At 39.6% G+C, this 18,921-nt stretch overlaps 1 protein-coding gene across 2 annotated transcripts in view; it reads right to left on the bottom strand.

Annotated features, from left to right (window-relative positions):
• Nucleotides 1–18,111, bottom strand: part of KIF5B (kinesin family member 5B) — a 34,875-nt gene extending 16,764 nt beyond the window's left edge. For both annotated transcript variants that reach the window (XM_082045691.1, XM_082045690.1), the window contains exons 1-11: nucleotides 17,749–18,111; nucleotides 9,158–9,245; nucleotides 7,439–7,512; nucleotides 6,870–6,974; nucleotides 6,409–6,457; nucleotides 6,022–6,077; nucleotides 5,834–5,921; nucleotides 4,241–4,365; nucleotides 2,572–2,676; nucleotides 1,999–2,144; nucleotides 349–497 (exon numbers count right to left, since the gene is read on the bottom strand). In XM_082045691.1, the coding sequence (XP_081901817.1) occupies nucleotides 349–497; nucleotides 1,999–2,144; nucleotides 2,572–2,676; nucleotides 4,241–4,365; nucleotides 5,834–5,921; nucleotides 6,022–6,077; nucleotides 6,409–6,457; nucleotides 6,870–6,974; nucleotides 7,439–7,512; nucleotides 9,158–9,245; nucleotides 17,749–17,874 (1,111 nt within the window). In that variant the 5' untranslated portion in view covers nucleotides 17,875–18,111. The remainder of the gene's footprint in view (nucleotides 1–348; nucleotides 498–1,998; nucleotides 2,145–2,571; nucleotides 2,677–4,240; nucleotides 4,366–5,833; nucleotides 5,922–6,021; nucleotides 6,078–6,408; nucleotides 6,458–6,869; nucleotides 6,975–7,438; nucleotides 7,513–9,157; nucleotides 9,246–17,748) is intronic.
• Between the last annotated feature and the right edge of the window lie 810 nt (nucleotides 18,112–18,921).

Consider the following 18,921-nt stretch of genomic DNA (forward strand, 5'->3'; position numbering starts at 1 on the left):
TAGTTTTCTAATTCAAACTATTAGCCTCAGTTTCCGCATTTACAATATCATTTTTTTCTCCCCCAAAATAAAATTTCTAGATGTAACTCTAGCTTTGCTAGTAAAGAAAGTGTTGAAGAACCTAACACCAATATACTTTCAGACATTTTTGCCATTATGATTTAGAAGTTGTTCCAGCTGCAATACAGTGAAAGACATTAAGTTCCAACATCAACTTAATATCTTAGCTTTAATATTTTTATTACTGTCTTGCATAGTGCTCTTAATTATTCCTGGTATCCTGAAGACCAATGCAGTGCCTATTGTCTCTCCTAAAGTTTATAGAACAAAAATACAATTGCTTCTCACCGTTCCGCCATCTGTTGAGTTCATTTTCTAGCCACTGTATAGTGTTACGCAGAGTCTTGTTTTTCTCCTTTTCCTTCTCATACTTTTTCTTCCATTGTTCTGCAGTGAGCTCCACGTTGACACAGACTGTGTTCTTAATGGTCTTTGCTCTACAGAGAAAGAGCAAAAAGCTCTGAAACTTCATTTTTAAAGAAAGGAATTAAATAAAATTTCTGCATATCACTGGTGAAAGCACAAACATTCCCACCTCTTCCAAAAGATTATTTCCACTCCCTGACAGCTGACTATTCTTTTCATTGCATTGGTACAACTGTGAATGGATGGGGCAATACAATACACCTTGGGAAGGCTGAAAAATCTCAAGCTGGTTGAGTTGGAAAAATTCAGCTGCAGACTTTCACCTGAAAGAATTCTAGTCAGGACAGTATTGCACAGCTTTGAACAAAGGGCAGCATTTACCACATGTAGCAAACATTTCTCCAGTGGAGAAGATAACACCTTTAAGGTGTAAACAATCTAGCGTGTTCAAGAAACAGCTCATTTCAACCTAAAAATCCAGTTACTAGATCTCCATTAACCAACAAGGTGTACAAGCTATAAAGTTCAGATGTGGTTACCTATGTTCAGTGAAGCAAATCTCATCCAAAGACTTTGGAGATGAAACTACAGCACTAACAATATATCTTCATGAAGTTAACATACAGTTTTCACTTTAGTGCCATGTCTCACTTCAGTAATTTTTCTGTATAGTCTCCTACTACCAAATACCTGCTTCCCAAGACCAAAACAGGAAAAAAGCTTAATGGTATTTAGAAATTCCACCTCCCATATTACAACTCCTTTAAGCATCTTTCTGCAAAGATATTCCACCAGATTTTTAAGAATTTTTGCAGTCATCTAGTCTGCTTTCTATAACAAAACACTTCTCTGAAAAGAACCCTGGTGAACTATCTTGTTGAACTAAAGTGGAAGAGGTACCCTAACAGAGAAGACTAGATGAACTAACTAAAATGCTGACAGCTTTTCTCATGTGCTCCAACAAACTAAGGGATTAAATCCAGTGGTCAGGAACTGGAGTATTACGATGAAGCATTAATAACAGTGGTAAAGAAGAGATATCTAACAAAATACCAAATTTGAAATGGGTACTTAAAATACAATTACAAATGACAGAGGAATTTAGAAGTAGTAATTCAAATGTTACTGGAATGCTAGATAAGGAAACAGACCAGAAGACATAATTCAGCAGGCTATCAAAGAAAGGGTTGCAGGGGACAGGCTCCCTAGTAAATAAAGGATTCAACTTAACAGGGGAGAACTCCTCCCTCCCTCCTTCCACTTCAGGAGAAAAGGAAAAAAAAAAAAACAATTTTTTTTAAAAAAGGGTATTAATTCCTGTCCGAGACTATACATTAAACTGCATTTTGAACCAAACTATACGGTGTCCTCCTGAAAATACAGTCTTCAGGATCTGGCCCAGTTTAAAGATTTTTATATAAGAAAGATCTCAATACTTAGCTATGCATGCACTGAAGAATGCCAGAAACATTCTAATTGATTTGGTTCAGGAATGTTCACAGAGTAACTTATTTCTCATTCTGGGTTTCTTTATGAACATAGTAAGAACAAAATATCAAGCCATTTGCTCACCTTTGGCCAAACAGAAGAGTAGATTTAGTTTCAGATTCATTGTATGAAGATGGAGAACAACAAATAACTATAGTGGTTCTGCAATTACCCCCTAGTGAATCTTGAAGGATTCTGGTCATTTTGCTATCACGATATGGAACATAAGTCTACCAAGAAAATGGTTAAAAATCAGTCAGTCATGTTTTTTTCAGACACACTATTTAATTTGTTGAAACGAGAGCTATACTTTTGCTAGGTATAATTTAATTAGAAAGACATTAAATTCTACTTTAATTCATAAATCATAAGACTGAACACACACGGGTTGGCATAAAATTCTCCTTCCATGTTTGGTAACTTCTAGAGTACAAGAAAACTTTCACCATGATGCTTAGGCACCTCAACATTAAATGGAACTTTATTAATCATCAACATCAACACAGTACAAGAATAACAGTCATTTGTAAAGTGCAATTGGATTAGTTTAAGAGACTTAATGTATATCCCTAAGATCAGGAAAGAATTTCTGTGTAATATCTTCAGAGATGCAAATCTTTAACCTTGAAGTATAAAAACACAAAAGAGAACACTTACGCTGCTTTCAGCCAAAGCTGAGATGACATTTCCGAGAGCAGACAAAGACTTGTTGATGTTCTTGGCCTCATCCAGCACAGCACCTTCTGCTCCAGTTTTACTAACCTATACAATATTTCGGTAAATTACTAAACGTATCTTCAAAAAACACCTTCCACATTTAATATAAGACTTGAGTAATTTTTTTCACTTCTAAAGTCAGTCTCCCTGACTTTGTGAACTACTCATAAGCAAGTTGGATTAGAATAAGCAAACTCCTCCTCCATCTTTCCCTGATTCACCATCAAGTCTCATTCAGAACTCAGTGTTTGAAGATATTTCTGACTTTTTTAAACTGAAGTGAGTACCTTCCTTCCAAAGTACACCTTTTCATAGAAGACAGAAGTTTTTAACTAGACATGTATCAAATAAACAACTTCAAGAGTTGTTTGATGTTTGTCAAAAAGTTTTAATTCCATAAAGTAGAAGGAAATAAGTGTTACAAATAGTTTGTCCAGAGGTCATCCTTAACAAACAGACAAACCAACCACACCAGACACCACCAGCCCCCTGGGAAATATAAACAGAGTCTATTTTAGCAAAATATGGGAGAACAAATTTTAGAGGCTGAATCTGACCTATTCAAGTGCTCTAGTAACTTAAGTAGATATCAGCAGAAATGTGAAGGAAATCTACCCTGACACCATTCTATTTACATCAGCTCTTTTGCCTCAAGAGCTGAATTTGACTTACAGTTCTGTAACCCTTCCTTTACTGTTTTTTTCACCAACCTATGATCACGACCATAACTAAGCAATTCTTTTTGCTTGTGTTTAAACCAATCCAAGACAAGGCATCAGAAAACCTGATGTATTTCAAAAGGACTGGGAGAAGCACAAAAGCAAAATTCGAAATCAACTGTGAAAGGAACGAAGCTACAGAGAAAGGAGACCTGGAGCCCAGCCCTTTTAACTTTGCTCTCACTTTAATGAGAACGAAACTGGAAGCACTAAAAAAGAAAAAAAGACCATTACTAAGAAACACATTTCAGAATAAACACAGTATCAGAGACAACAATAAGGCCATAGAACAATGACATGAGGAAAGACAACAGCAAGCAGAAATGACTGAAAAAAGCTGGAGACAAAGATCGGGATTAACCTAGAAGCAAAGATGAAAAGAACATCAAAAATTCAGTTCTTAAAAGGCTAATCACAGTCTGTAAGAAGTGATACACGCAAAATGGTAGATATTTCCTTCTCTGCTTTAAGCCACTGACACAGGAAACCAATCTGTCATTTTAAATAATGATAATCAGAATTTCAGATAGAGAAACTTGGTACCACTGGATAAGAAAATTCAGATATTCCACATCCATAAAACTATTTAGTTCAGCACCTGGCTAGCCAACATACCTGCACACTTTTTGTGCTCTCGCAGATACTGAGACTGAACTCCAGCCTATTTCCCCACCCCATTCCATGTTTAGAAACCCTCACTGCAGAAATGCAGATCAGCTCAAAGAGGTAGCATCGAATAGCCAACCCAGACTAGGATTCAGAAACCACTTTTCAAAGTCAAAATTAAAAGGCTTCAGAGATGACAACTGAACAATCAGTATTACATTAACATAAAATACTGTAAAGAATAACCAGAGATTTTCAGAGCAGAAAAATAAATTTAGAATTACCTTTTCACTACCTGCCAAGTCCACAAGGTAAAGTTTTCCACTTAGTTTCTGTTCTGTTTGAGTATTCTCTTGTTTTACATTAATAAGAAAAATACTATGACTTCGGGAGCTGTGTTCATTCATGTCTATAATCCAAAATATATAAATTGTCAAAAATATTTGTACAACCAAAACAGTATCTTCCCACAGTGAAGCAACAAATCTAAAGCTAATGAAACTGTACAGAGTAGTCTCTCAACAACAATAAAACTAATAGTATTGTCTAAATGAGTAACAAAGATACAGTCTCCCTTGGGCTTCTATTAATACCACATAAGCCCACTGATAAGATTTGCTAGCCTGTCAACTAGCTGTCACACATTTAGTTTACTGTATTAAAACATAAAGCACATTTGCATTATGGTATCAGAACTCTTTTTTTTTTTTTTTTTTTTTTGTAGATTTACAATGTATCATATTTTATCCTTTTGTGCAAATTCAAACTAGACGGCCATAACCTCTCACCCCTTTCTGATTTAAATACCTGCTGCCTCTTCTGCTGTGAAAAATGCAGAGTAAACAAGACTTATTGAAGAATTATTTTAATTCCTTAACGAAATTAAAGCTGACTTCAAACTGAATGTCTGCCTGCTTCTTCCTTTTAACCATAAATTCCTCACAGGCCTAAAAGGACCAGCTTATTGATGCCACAGAAGCAGCTCAACATAGAATAGCATCCTTCTATTCAAATTTCTGTTATTTCTCCACTACTCCGTCTGGACCCTACTTTAGAACCTTATCACCTAGGAGCAACAAAGTAGAAGTGCAGGACTGAGTTATTCCTTAAAAGGGACATCATATTTTCATTTTTGATCCTTAAAGAAAAACAAGAAGAAAAATCTTTTGTTTCCTCAATTATTATATATTCTTCCTTTTTCTGAGTAAAGAACTAGACACAGGAAGATTGTGAAACTCACCCTTCAAATGGGCTCTCAAAGATTTCAGACAGTCACTTCAGTTGCTAAAAAACTGAAGTATTATTTTGCATGCGCCTCAGCTTTCCTTGACTTCTTGTATTTTTTAAACCCCTCTGTGACTTCCTAATCCTGCTTCTTGTGGGAATCTGGGAACCTATGCCATGGCTCCTTGCAAACCAGCTGCACGCCACAGGCCAAGAAGCTTGGGACACTGGAATTCTGCTTAAATCTGTAGCATGTCTGAATATATATTCTGACCAGCTTTTCTTAGAATATGCAACACAATGGCCAAACTGGAGACAAGCCACAGTGCCTCACTTACAGATTCACAGGTTAATCGAAACAAATTCCACAAACTGGGATTTTGGACTATTTCTAACGCAGAACTACACCTTTTTCTCCTGTGATTCCGAGCTCCTCACTGATCTCTTACTTTCTCCTTTAAATCCAAGTGTAAGTAACAGCATCTAACAAGAACTGAAATACTTGTTTCTGAAAGACATGCTGAAACTGTTTATGCTAGATTCTTTCAAAAACCGGAATGATTTAGCTCACTACTTTTGTCTTACCTACTTTTTATGGCATACCAGAAACAAACTGATAAAGCACTAAAAGGAAACAAAAAAATAATACTTACTTGTAACTGCTACATGTCGGTTTGATTTTCCTTCATCTATAGTATCCATAACTTCTTCTGGACTACATACAAAACGTTCTGTGCAACCCTTTAAAAATAAATAAAAAAGGTAAAAAAACACCACACCAAAAAGAAGTAGATGATTTAGACTACACACTAAGACAAAAACAAATCAGACTGATGCTCACCTTTACATAGGGAACTCTATTTTTGTCCTCATGAACAGAAAGATTGGTCTTTGAAACTGGAAGAGAAAAAGTTCTAAAGCTAAGGTATATATGATTTCTAATGCTAAGGTACATATGATTCTTTGCAAAATGAATGAGCTTTGTCCAACATACAGAGTCATAGATGTTATTTCTCAGCAACACTTTATAAAAATTTAATATACATGAAACAACCACTACTGAAGCTTTAGTTACATAGATTACCTCCATGCTTTCTCATATTGATGTACCCTTATGTATAGGTTATTAGCATACTGCATACCTACACCATGATAAGCTTTTTTTTTTTTTAAATATCTCTCTCCAGAACAATTTATTTTCTATGTTCAATATAAATAAAAGCCTTACCATCCAAAAGGTCCCTTATTTTATCCAAGTATATTTCAAAATATGACACCTAAAAGTGAAAAGGGGAACAAAAAACCAGCATCATAAACCAAAAATACTTTGCCCTTTGATCAGAAAGATCCAGCACGATTATTATGACCTCCCACATAGCACCACATGTAGCTCAAGTCCTTAAGGCTGAACTAAAATACACCTTTAAGAAGAAACTATTCTGATCAAAAGCTTCAAGCACTATCAGTGCTGCCATAGGTTATCAGGATAGCTACCATCAATGTTTAATGGAAACAAGATTAAAGTGTTAACGTAATTCTTCTTTAAGAAGAGTGAGTTACTTCAGAAATAACTCACATTTCTATTTTCCAAGTTAAAGGTATTTGAAACAGATATAGAACATCCATTTAACCATAGACTACTCCCAGTTTTCATATAGATAAAACAAATAACAATGAAGAAAGGTTTACCTTAATATGAAACTCAAGATTCTCATCCATTGAGTAAATATAATTAAAAATATCTTGCACTATTCTTGGAATAATACCCATTCCATCCGGGTCGTGAAGCTTCCCCTTATTAGAAAAAGATATAATAAGTTGAAACATTTGTACTGAATTGAACATCACAAACAGTATCCTGAGGCAAACCAAACAGTTAACAGACAAATTGCTCTTAAAATGCTGACGGGTATGATGCACTTACTTTATCTATAAAGGAAAATCTTGACCATCTATTTACGTTCAGAATTTGCAAGGAGTGAAAAGAACAGCCTCAGAAATCTCTCAAAGTACAAGTGAAAATGTACTATTAACATTATTCTTACGTTTCTCATCCTCTTACTGAGGGCTGAAAAAATACAATAATTGCCATTCTAAGTCCTAAAAAAACATTTTGGGTATCAAATTCTTGCAAGGGAAAGAAAATTAAAATTGCAAGATGAAAACAAGCAGGCATGTTTTTTCTAGAAATAAAAGACTACTATAATGAAAAGAGGTAACAGTGACATTAAAAGGAAAATTATTTTAAGATTTCTTACTTCCATAGTGTGTGTCTTTCCGGATGATGTTTGCCCATAAGCAAATATTGTACCATTGTATCCCTCAAGTACATCTAAAGGGAAAGAGTATTTTCATTAGGGCTCAATTCCTCCTTCTAAAGGAAAGTCAAATGAAATAGAATGCAAGCAGGCAGTTCCTGAAGTGTTCAGCAAGTTAAATCATTCAATGCTTGTGTGCTAGAGCTGAGGAAAAAGTAGGTGTTATTCCACACCCCTTTTATGCGTTACATCATCAACGACTGCGTTTTAGATGTTTACCGTATTAGAAGCATCTGATCCTTCAACCAGAAAAATCGGGACTTCAGAGTCAGGAACAAAAAGGAAACTGATACAACTGCCAGGCTGAACAGACAGTCTTATTATAATTCAGAAGAAAAAAAACATACAGAAGAATGCCATAATATAGTCTTCCTTTAGGAAAGTTTAATTGTCCAATTGTGAAGAGAACGGGCTATGCCATTTCAACCATCTTACTCCTTGGCCGTAAGCTTATGTTTAAAATTATGAATGAACCAACCCAAAGTTTTAGATTGAGGGGTTATGGGCTGGTTTGTTCACAAGTCAGTTACTGCAGAATCACATCCTGCAAGCAAACTTTTATTTTCAAAAAACAAGCATGAGATACTCCAAATGGCAAAGTCTGTGCCACCTCATCATACCCATAATCCATTTGTACCACCACTAGAGCTCACTTGCCACAGGATGTAGCACAGCCTAGAAATGCCACACAGAGAAACAGCAATCAGATTTATTGACTGAGGAAGGGGGCATCACTATAATTCTTAATTAACTCCAGTTTTTAAGGAACAAACTTCTGATCTATCCTGATTACTATTTAATTCATTAAAGGGTTAAATACTTGAAACAGCATGGATTTTCCACAGCAATTCACTTTCCTAACGATCATAAAAATCCTACATTTACCTAATCTTCTCTTGTCAATAATAGTTGTTATTTCAGCGGTGTCTCACAAGGTTTTTTTAAAGTTGTTTTGAAAGTTATTTCAATTAGAACTTATCACTGATCTCCTGAAGAAATTAATCAATTTCATTCTCAGGAAATTAACAATTGCTTACAACAACTTACTGTGGTATAACCTTCCTTGTGATAAAATTTGATTTCCTGAAGTTACTGGGCCAATTCTGACAATTCAAGTTTGGAGAAACTGTACACCCTGATGTGCACAGTGATAAATCACATTTAAACTCTTAATTACAAAGCTAGAAATGACATTAAAAAAAAAAAAACAAAACTCTCCTTAAATTGTGTATTAAGGAAAGAAGCTTAGAAAAGATCTATAGCATACACATGATTTCACAAGTTTCCTCCTAAGAAACTAATGTAGAATGTTTTCACCAATAAATTTCAGGGAGAAAAACAAAACAAAACAACCCTGAATCTGGCCATAGGAGTTACTTTGATTAAATACTGATAAATTGTTTTAAACAATCTTTTGCAGAGAACTGCAAAAAAACTCAAAACATGACAGGTGTTATCAAATGTTGCAAGTGAGTGAAACAGCAGGTTAAGCATTGACATAATTTATCAGCTCAACTACAGCATGATTTCATACTGCTATGTTTCACGTTGGCTCTTATTAAAGATGCAAAAGGTAAAAGGAAGCAATAGTAGCATCAGTTTTCAACACTGAAATCCACACAAATACGAGACATTTCCTTATGGTTAAAGTTGCCTTACCTTTGACAATCTTTTTAGCACAATCATTGTATACTTGTTCCTGTGATGTATTTGACTGGAATACACGGTCAAATATATATGGCTTGGACTGGAAAAAAAAAGACACAGAAAAGCCATTAAAAAAACAGATAGTGGAAGGTGTTTGGTCATATAGTTTAGAAATAGCCAATACTGTCTCAGCCCAATCTTCTGCTGTTGTTTTTTGGTGGTGTTTTTTTTTTTTTTTTTTTTTTTTTAGCACTTGAAGACTGTCTCAAGGAAATTAGCTTATTTAGTGTTGCCTAAATCTCCACTTGCTTGCCTACAGGTAAGGCCTTGAATTACATATCATTTGGTTTCGAAGTGCAACCTAAATAGTTCTCCAAAACTATTCTGCCACATAACATCAATTTACTCAACTTACAAGGTAAACCAATGCCTAGTCTGTACATCTCAAAATCCCTTATTCTCTTGTACTCTGGTAGCAGGTTTGCTTTGGTAAACCCAAATTATTAAAACCAGCTTATACCACATCACACAGAATATACACCTTGGTAATATTTGTTAAAAACCTCAAACCAAAAAGAAACATTCAGACCACCTACAGTCAGCACATGAACTATTTCCCCATACATGATATCCTTAAAATAAAGCTCCATAAGCAGAAAGAAAAGGCTGCTTGGGAGGACAGGAACTGTTCACTGAAGACTCATTTGGGAAGACACTATAAGAAGCCGCTCCAATCTATCTTTTTGAAAGCAATGTTGGATTTTGCTTTGTTTTGAAGAGATTTTCATGACACAGTTCTAAGAAGCTGACACTCCATTAGGCTATGAACTATTATGCTCATTTTAGGAAGTTCTAATTTTTTTTTTCATTTTCAGAGCTTGATTCGGCAGGTAGCCAAGCAGACAGGCAAGGTTTACAAGGGATCAGGGCCAGTTCCCATTGCTAAACTCACTGCCACTGTTAAGTGTTCCTTTTTGTCTACATTTAATTCACTATCATCCTTCTGGAAGGATGTGTCCCTGGCAAAAAAACAAGTGTAGCTTCCACTTTTCACCCACCCACCACATTCCCTTTTCCCAGCCTGACCTCCCATCTAGCATGACACCAAACAAAGCTTTCTAGATTCAACACACATCTATCTGCTGAGAGGGCTTATTCAGGTGGATGAGCTCCCTCTCAGGAAAAAAAAAAAAAAAATACAGCATTCACTGTGTAAATACACTGAAGAAACCACAAGACTCAGTAGACAGAAACTATCCCTAAGGTGCTACAGTTTGTCAGAACACTTGTTTCACAGCTGGGAAAACCACACGCTTCCTCAATTAGTCATTTTAGCTTCAAATGCAGCTCAATTTCATATATTCTACAGGTAGAATGGAAGCCATTACATACACCATAAAACAACTAACAAGTTCAAGTAACCCTGAGGTAAGAAAATGAAGACTGAGAACATGTTACATAAAAAGGTAAGTTGCTGTAGCAAAGATAACACTAGCTATATGTTTTCTTTCCCACTAGCAGCTGTAGTTTCAAAAAGCCTCCAACTTCACAAATATCAATTAGCTACACTATACACTGCAAGTCACCTACATCACAAAACATGAACCAGATCTGTTTCACGCTCAAGTTCTTCTGCATATGTGCATGCACTGAAATAATACAATTTTGGAGGATCAAATTTACTACTACACATTGGAAAAATACAGTGAGAGAAGTGGCAGTGTCCAACATCACTGCAAACAATACGTGCTGCATTAGCAATTTGTGCGTTTCTGGTTGTAAGATTTCAACTCTCCTCCAAATTATCGCTCCAGAAAATATATTGATTTTAGATGCATTTGGGAAAGTTCCTAGCTACAGTCTTCTGACAGTCTGTGCAGCAACTGTTAACAGTACTCACTAGTTCTCACAGATCCCAACATATCTGATCTTTGCTATTTCCAATAGAGCATGACCAATGTGAGAAAAGTACCTTAAAATGCAAATGCTATTTTGCATAGTATATGCATTTGAATGTATACATTGTGTATTTATATATTACTACAGAATATTTTTCATGCCAAATAAAAGATGTATCTACTTCAAAGAAATCAAACTAACAACTTGCACTAGTCTGCAACCATTCTGCAATTCATAAGTATTTGGACCAAGTTCTGAAAAACCTTTCCTTTTCTACATTTTTAAAAACCATTTTTAGGGTTTTTTTTTTTTAGTGGTTTTGTGTATGTGTGTGTGTTTTGTTTGTTTGTTTTCTATTTGTTGTTGTTTTGTTTTGGGTGTAAAAAAAACTTCTGCCAAGCAAAAGCTGACTGAATTGAACTCTTCTTCATTATCTGTGTAAAAGGAAAGTCATGTTTACTAATTTGAGAGTAATCCGTAGACAAAGAATACTTTTAGACTCTACTCTCTAATTACCATTCAAATGCCTTCATAAAAGAACACAGACAAATTAGTTTCTTTTGTTTTACAAAATGTTAGTCTACAAAATAGCATGTATGATGAATGCCATGGATTAGTAAGAACAGAAAACCAAGTTACAAGGACTTCACTTGGGCAGTAATGCCTTTAATTGATCTTGTTTGTTTATACAGTGAAAGCTGCTAGGCACATGACAAATTCCAACTCCCCTCAAGTTAACAACTGCTACGAACATACAAAATTTAATAATTCTGAACAAAAGAATCCTCACAAGGGGCATCCTGTTGACACCACCTGTCACTTCCCCCTCCCTTGCAGGTGGAAAGTGGAATATTTATTTACATGTCTCCAGTATTAAAATTTCCTAGATGAAACCATAATGCAACTACAAAGCACTCAAAAATCCAATCACATACTTCACTCCCCTCCCGGGTTGCAATGCATTTATCACACCTATGAAAACCCACTTTAGAGGCACGTCCCTGCTCCATCACCACTGAATCAATATCTAACCAAGTAGGTTTAACCAAGTAGGTTGCATGATAATTATCTTTTAAGAATACAAGTTACTCCCACTCAGTATGGTTTCCCATCTTTGACATCTGCAATGTTACATCTTATCACTTCTCTTTACAGTCTACTTTCTGCTGTAAACAAAGCTAAAACAGTATTACAGATTACCCTGCCCTAGAAAGCCTCCTCATTACCTTTAAGAGATTAATCAAGAAAGATTAAAGTGTCAGATATTTCTTCTATACCAGATGCCTTTTCTTCCTCAAGTAGTAAACAAGCAGATATTATGATGGAACTGAAAGCACAAAAGGTCCAAGCATCGTTACCACATGCTGTTTGCAAGTGGAAGCAGCAGTATCGGTGACACGATGCTGCCTTGACAAACTCCAGAAAATTTCAGCAAATGCTACTCAAATCCTAAGAAAAAAAATGACACATACCACCTATAAGCAACACGAAATATCAAGCAAACAAGCAGAGAACTTCCTCTCTCCAAACAGAGAATTCAACATGCGCATTCACTCCTTGCCGAGCGTTTGTTCCACCAGTGATCAAGTACAGGAAACCTCAGCTCCTGTAGGTGTTTGTACTGAAGGGCTGTGGTCCCACAGCAAAAACACTGCCAGCGCCCTCAGCCCTCAAGAGAGTACATCTGCCAAGACAATTTAGTGGTAGTTAAACTAAATCATAGTATCACAGAATGTCAGGGATTGGAAGGGACCTCGAAAGATCATCCAGTCCAATCCCCCTGCCAGAGCAGGAACACCCAGATGAGGTTACACAGGAACGTGTCCAAGAGGGTTTTGAATGTCTCCAGAGTAGGAGACTCCACAACCTCCCTGGGCAGCCTGTTCCAGTGTTCTGTTACCCTTACTGAGAAGAAGTTTCTTCTCAAATTCAAGTGGAATCGTGTTCCAGTTTGAACCCATTACCCCTTGTCCTATCATTGGTTGTCACCAAGAAGAGCCTGGCTCTGTCCTTGTGACACTCACCCTTCATATATTTGTAAACATTAATGAGGTCACCACTCAGTCTCCTCTTCTCCAAGCTAAAGAGACCCAGCTCCCTCAGCCTTTCCTCATAAGGGAGATGCTCCACTCCCTTAATCATCTTCATTGCCCTGTGCGGGAGTCTCTCCAGCAGTTCCCTGTCCTTCTGGAACTGAGGGGCCTAGAACTGGACACAATATTCCAGGTGTGGTCTCACCAGGGCAGAGTAGAGGGGAAGGAGGATCTCTCTGGACCTACTAACCACCCCTCTTGTAATACACCCCAGGTACCATTGGCCTTCCTGGCCACAAGGGCACAGTGCTGGCTCATGGACATCCTGCTGTCCACCAGGACCCTCAGGTCCCTTTCCCCTATGCTGCTCTCTAATAGGTCCTTCCCCAGCTTATACCGGAACCTGGGGTTGTTCCTACCCAGATGCAGGACTCCACACTTTCCCTTGTTATATTTCATTAAATTTTTCCCTGCCCAACTCTCCAGCCTGTCCAGGTCTCTGGATGGCAGCACAGCTATCTGGTGTGTCAGCCACTCCTCCCAGCTTGGTGTCGTCAGCAAACTTGCTGATAGTACACTCTATTCCCTCGTCCAAATCATTGATGAATACATTGAATAATATAGGCCCCAGTATGGAGCCTTGAGGCACTCCACTAGACTCCGACTCCGCCCCATTGACCACAACTCTTTGGCTTCTTCCCTTCAGCTACTTCACAGTCCACCTCACTACTGCACTCCCTCAGTTTAGCTGTAAGGACGCTGTGGGAGACTGTGTCAAATGCCTTACTGAAGTCAAGGTAGACCACATCCACCCCTCTGCCATCATCCATCCGTTTTGTTATGTCCTCATAAAAGTCAATGAGGTTGGTCAAGCACGACTTCCCCTTGGTGAAGCCATGTTGACTGCCCCTAATGACCCTCTTATCCCTGATATGCCTTGAGATGGCACCAAGGATAAGTCGTTCCATCAGTTTCCCAGGGACGGAGGAACCACCACCAAGTATGAGTGAGGTGTTTCTAAGGAAGGGGAACAGCAGCCAGGGAGGACAGCTTTCCCTTCACATATTACTATAAGCTAGATATTTGCTTTCTGTTAAATCATCATACCAGTATCATCTGAAAAACTTCTATATTATTCAACATTTCATGGAATGAAATAAAAAATACTTCAAAGAGTAACACTGAAAGAATACTAGTGTTTCAGCTACAAATTGCAGTTTCTGATCCATGTTTAAGTTGCACTGTAGACATTAAGCACTTTCATTTGTGTGTTTCTAATTAAATGGTACTTTCCTTCACACTGGCAAAATAATTTTTAAAAAAGGTTGTTTTAAGAATGCACCGTGTTTCTTGCTTTTATACAGTCTGGCACAGCCTTTCGTTCAGCAGCACACGTAGATTAAGTTTTCCTTTTGAATAACCTGCTGCCAAAAGGTGCAGTAATAGCAAGTGATCTTCATTAATCTGATTCTAACATAACTTACACCCAGCCTTGTTCTCATTTACTATCCAATATTAGTTTAAAAGATAATGAAAAAGAAAACTGTCTCAAGCTTTTCTCAGGATCACTGGGGTTACACCTTACACGTTAAAAAATAGTATTCTAAACAAATAAGAAAATACAGACAGGTAGCCACAATTGTTTCTTAAAAGTCATAGAAATAAGGAATACAATGTGATCATTACTAGAAACGTTTGGACAACAGAGGCATATTGTCCATTTGTGTGAATGCTCACAACACCTTGCCACTTCAGTCATTTGACACAACTGTTTTCAGTTTAGGCTTCAGTCTGAAATCACCAAATGTCACTGTATTCAGTAACCTATCTTATCTTTTGGACAGTTGTGAGATGAGCAGTACTAGGCACAGAAATGTGTTTAACTAAGAAGTATAGACATGTTATGCAGAACTATAAAGCTACTCAGTTGCAAGCAGTTTTGCATTGAAAATATAAAGGACATAAACATATAAGCCTGCTATTCCTCCTTATTTCACCTTACTCAAAAGCCTGAAATTGATGAGCAAATTGCTACAAATTTTTGTGCATAGGTACATTTCTGATATTTAACAAAGTCATATACTTATAATGAGTCACCTTATTATTTGTTTTAACAAAACCCTTATATTTAATTAACAGGAAGAGCCATTAAAACAAAATATTTAATATTAAAGTGGAAAGAAGACCCCTTTAATTCATAATTTAAAAGCTCTCTACCGTACGTCCCCTCAAACTGCTGTTACGCATTAGCTACAATTAAAACAACTATTTTACCTAACACAAATCCAAATGACCGGCTTGTCCAGAAAGACAACCGTGCCAATAATTACACATGAGCTAGGAAGAGAAGGGAGGATAGATAGCTCAGAGATGACAGGGGAGTCAGGGAAGGAGGAGTGTTTGGTGATAGTCACTGACTTCCCTCCCCACCCTTCTCCACAGCAGAGTCAAAGCTGCGGTCTGTTATAAGCTCTGCTCCCAGTTTTCACCTCCCATGTCTCAGCACAGGGAACTCCCAGGCATTATTAAAGAAGCTGTTCCAGCACAGACCCCAGGTGCATACAGATTTAAGTCCTTCACACAGCTGGGAAAGGAGCTATAAAAAAGTGGCTCTATTACTATTCAACAGGCAGCCAATACAAAATGTAGCAATAAAGACAGGAATCAAACAGCTGAAGGTAACCAAACAGCTTACTGCTGAATGTTTTTAGAAACTGTTTCATGAGAAGGACTGTTGCTGCCTGTCCTCCCTTGGGCATTCAGCAACACAAACAAGAGGTGGCTGGCTGCAGCCTCAACTTGGAAGGTTCATAACTTTGTAAAAACTCAGCTTGTTAAATACGTAAATAAATAAACTGTAAGTTAAAGTAACTGTTTCAGAAGTCTTAGAGAATCAAGTAATAACTTGGAGAATACCAATTCTGTCATACATCCACCATTATAAAAACAAAATCACAGGATTAAGACTTTATGAAACAGAACTCAAATATTGTCACGGTTACCCAGTCTAATAATTTTGGGGTGCATTTTTCTCAAAGTCAGGCACAGCAAGTCCTGGACCTAGGACCACTGAAGGATTTTTTTGTTGTGATTTTTACCAGTGCAGAAAGCACTAAAGTACAGCTGTAACACTGAATAATAACCCTGGGCAGAAAGCTGCACATGTTCCCTCAGGAACATGCCATCAGACTCTTCTACTCAGATACAGCACCATCCCGGACCAACATACATTTTAGATATTTTTAAAGCATGCTTAAAGAGCATTTAAACAATGTAAGTTTTTTGATCTCTTTAGACCAGAACTACTGAAAGAGTATGTGGAAAAATTATTTTTGAGAAGTCAGAAAACATCAAAGTTCCCAAACTTAATTGTGGATTTTAAACAGAATTTACAGCGTCACAATGAATGAGTATTCACTGATGGAAGTGAGATCATTTGTTCTAGTCAAATTTTCCATTTTCCAGGCTTGGTTCCTTAATCTGAGGAGTTTACCTGTACAACCACAGGAAGAACAGATGTACTCCAAGATACGAACTCAACAGCTGAAATAACCCCAAATGACTTCATTTCACAAGCACGCTATCATTCTTGTAGATCCAGACTAATGAAATTCCATATTTTATTGACAAGTTCAGTTGAATACTAACAGACTAGAGCACTGGTATTTAGTAAATCATACTAAAAAAAAAAAAAGTATTTTATTAACTGACCTCCCTCACCTTCAGATTGTGTGAAAATGGTATTATCTGTAGCCTGAAGAAACAATATAAAAACCAAAACCTGAAGACAGATAATAAGTGGCATCCAAGTTACTTTCAGCAATGCAGAATGAGCACTGCATCTAGAGAGAAAAGTATTTATATGAAAACACATACTAAAAGTTAGCAAAAAAAACTCCAAACATTGGGAATAAAGTGTGTTTGTACAATATCAACCAGACAATAAACTACTGTACTTTATTCTTTTCCCCTGTAACATCCAGATTGCTTTATAACATGTCTCATACTATGCAAGGTGACTTCAGTTAAAATACATTTACAAATATGTAATAAGCCAAACTGAATGTTTATTTTGATTTAAAAAAAAAGTTACCAGGCACAGACTGATTTACAGATCACAAGCACCAATGAACTGGAGCCTGCAGTTCTGCATTTTCTTCCTCCCAGAAAACTCTCTGTATACAATTCGCAGGTAGCTCCCAAGCACGTATTTAGCGGTCAAACCCCTCACGGTGGCCCAGGGCAGGCCCATCCCAGCCGGGACACACTGCAGGGCTCGCCCGCCGCTCTCCGCCCGGTAACCCGCGCATTTCCCGCGGACACACCGGAGCGCGCCCCGCGGCCCTTTGTCACAGGTTCCCTGAGCTGCCGCCACCGACGTGTCCCGCCAGCCCAGCGCCCACTGCTCGGGGACCTCTGGCCCCACCGGCTCCTGCTCTTTGCCCGGCCGTGCCCGCACCCAGACCAGCCGGCCCCTCCACGGCTCTGCCTCCCCTCCTCCCCTTCCCGTCCTCCCGCCAAAAAAAGGCCGCCCCCCTTCCCGAGGCGCCCCTGCCCGCCCGGCCCTGCCGTCCCGCCTCACACCGCGCCCAGCCCCGCGGTACCTGACCCCGCCGACACCCCCTCCCCCCGACGCTCCCCTCGCCCTTCCCGTCCGGGGCGGCCCCTCACCGCGATGACGACGGTGTCTTCGCCCTGAAACTTGGCGACGTACTTGTCGCCACGGGCCACTTCGGACTCGTTGAGGGGCCTGAAGCGACACATCACTTTGATGTTACACTCCGCCGGGTCCGCCATCTTAGGCCACCGCCGCCTCCGGGGCGCTCAGCTCCGCCGCCACCCGCTGCTGCCTCGACGCCGCCCGCTCCAGCGGTCTCCCAAGCCGCCGTTACCGCCGCTGCCGAGAAGCCTGCGCCCGCCCGAGCAGAAGGGAGCAGGGAAGGGCTCCTTCCTGGCCGCCGCCGCCACCTCCCGCTCTCACTTCCTCCCCAATATGGCAGCCATGGCGGCGCCTGCAGCCGGCAAGTCCCGGCCCCCCCGCGCCGGGCAGAGGCGGCGCCAGCGGCAGGGCAGGGAGGGTGACGTCACCCTCTGCAGCGCCCAGCCCCGCCCCCTCAGCCGGGACCTGCTGCGCAGGCGCGGAGGTGCGCGGGCGGCCCGGCCCGGCTCCACCGTCGCTTTACGGCGCAGGCGCGAAGCCGTTGCTGGGCTGGCGGGACAGCTGCCGCGCGCGGCCTGGGCGCCCATAGGGCTGCCGTTGGTTGAGGGGGCGGGGCTGTGGGAGGGGTGGGGGCAGACGAGGCGGGGCTTGCGAGAGGGCGGGGCTTCACCTCAGAGGTGGGAGGAAGGTGCGGTGGGGAGGGTGTTGGAGGCGCTCCACCTCCTCAGGGAGCGGGTTTGCGGCAACACGGACGGGGTTAACCTCGGCCGAGGTGCTGCGGGAGGGATGGAACCCCTGCCAAGCCGGCTTTGTGGGCAGCGGTCGAGCCCCGCTTTGTGCGGGCGGCAGCGTTCTCCGCAGCGGGCTGGGCCGCCGGCCTGGGGGCTGTGAGGGGGACGCCACCCGGGGCAGGTCTGGTTAGAGCTGAGTTCTCTAAGTGCACCTGAAGACAGGGTGAGAAGTGAAGGCTTAAAGCAGACGGTCGAGGCAGAAATCCCCGAGATTTATTTATTTATTTATTTATTTATTTATTTAGCGTAGTTTTTTGCAAGTTTATCTATTATGGGTGGCCCTAATTATAGTCAATCAAAACTTACGGAGTGTCTAGACCAGGGGTTTTCAAACTCATTTTCACCGGTGGCCACGTAAGCCTCACAGTTGCCTTCAAAGGGCTGAATGTAATT

This window comes from Streptopelia decaocto, assembly GCF_964273445.1.
Source record: "Streptopelia decaocto genome assembly, chromosome: 2".
NCBI lineage: Eukaryota > Metazoa > Chordata > Aves > Columbiformes > Columbidae > Streptopelia > Streptopelia decaocto.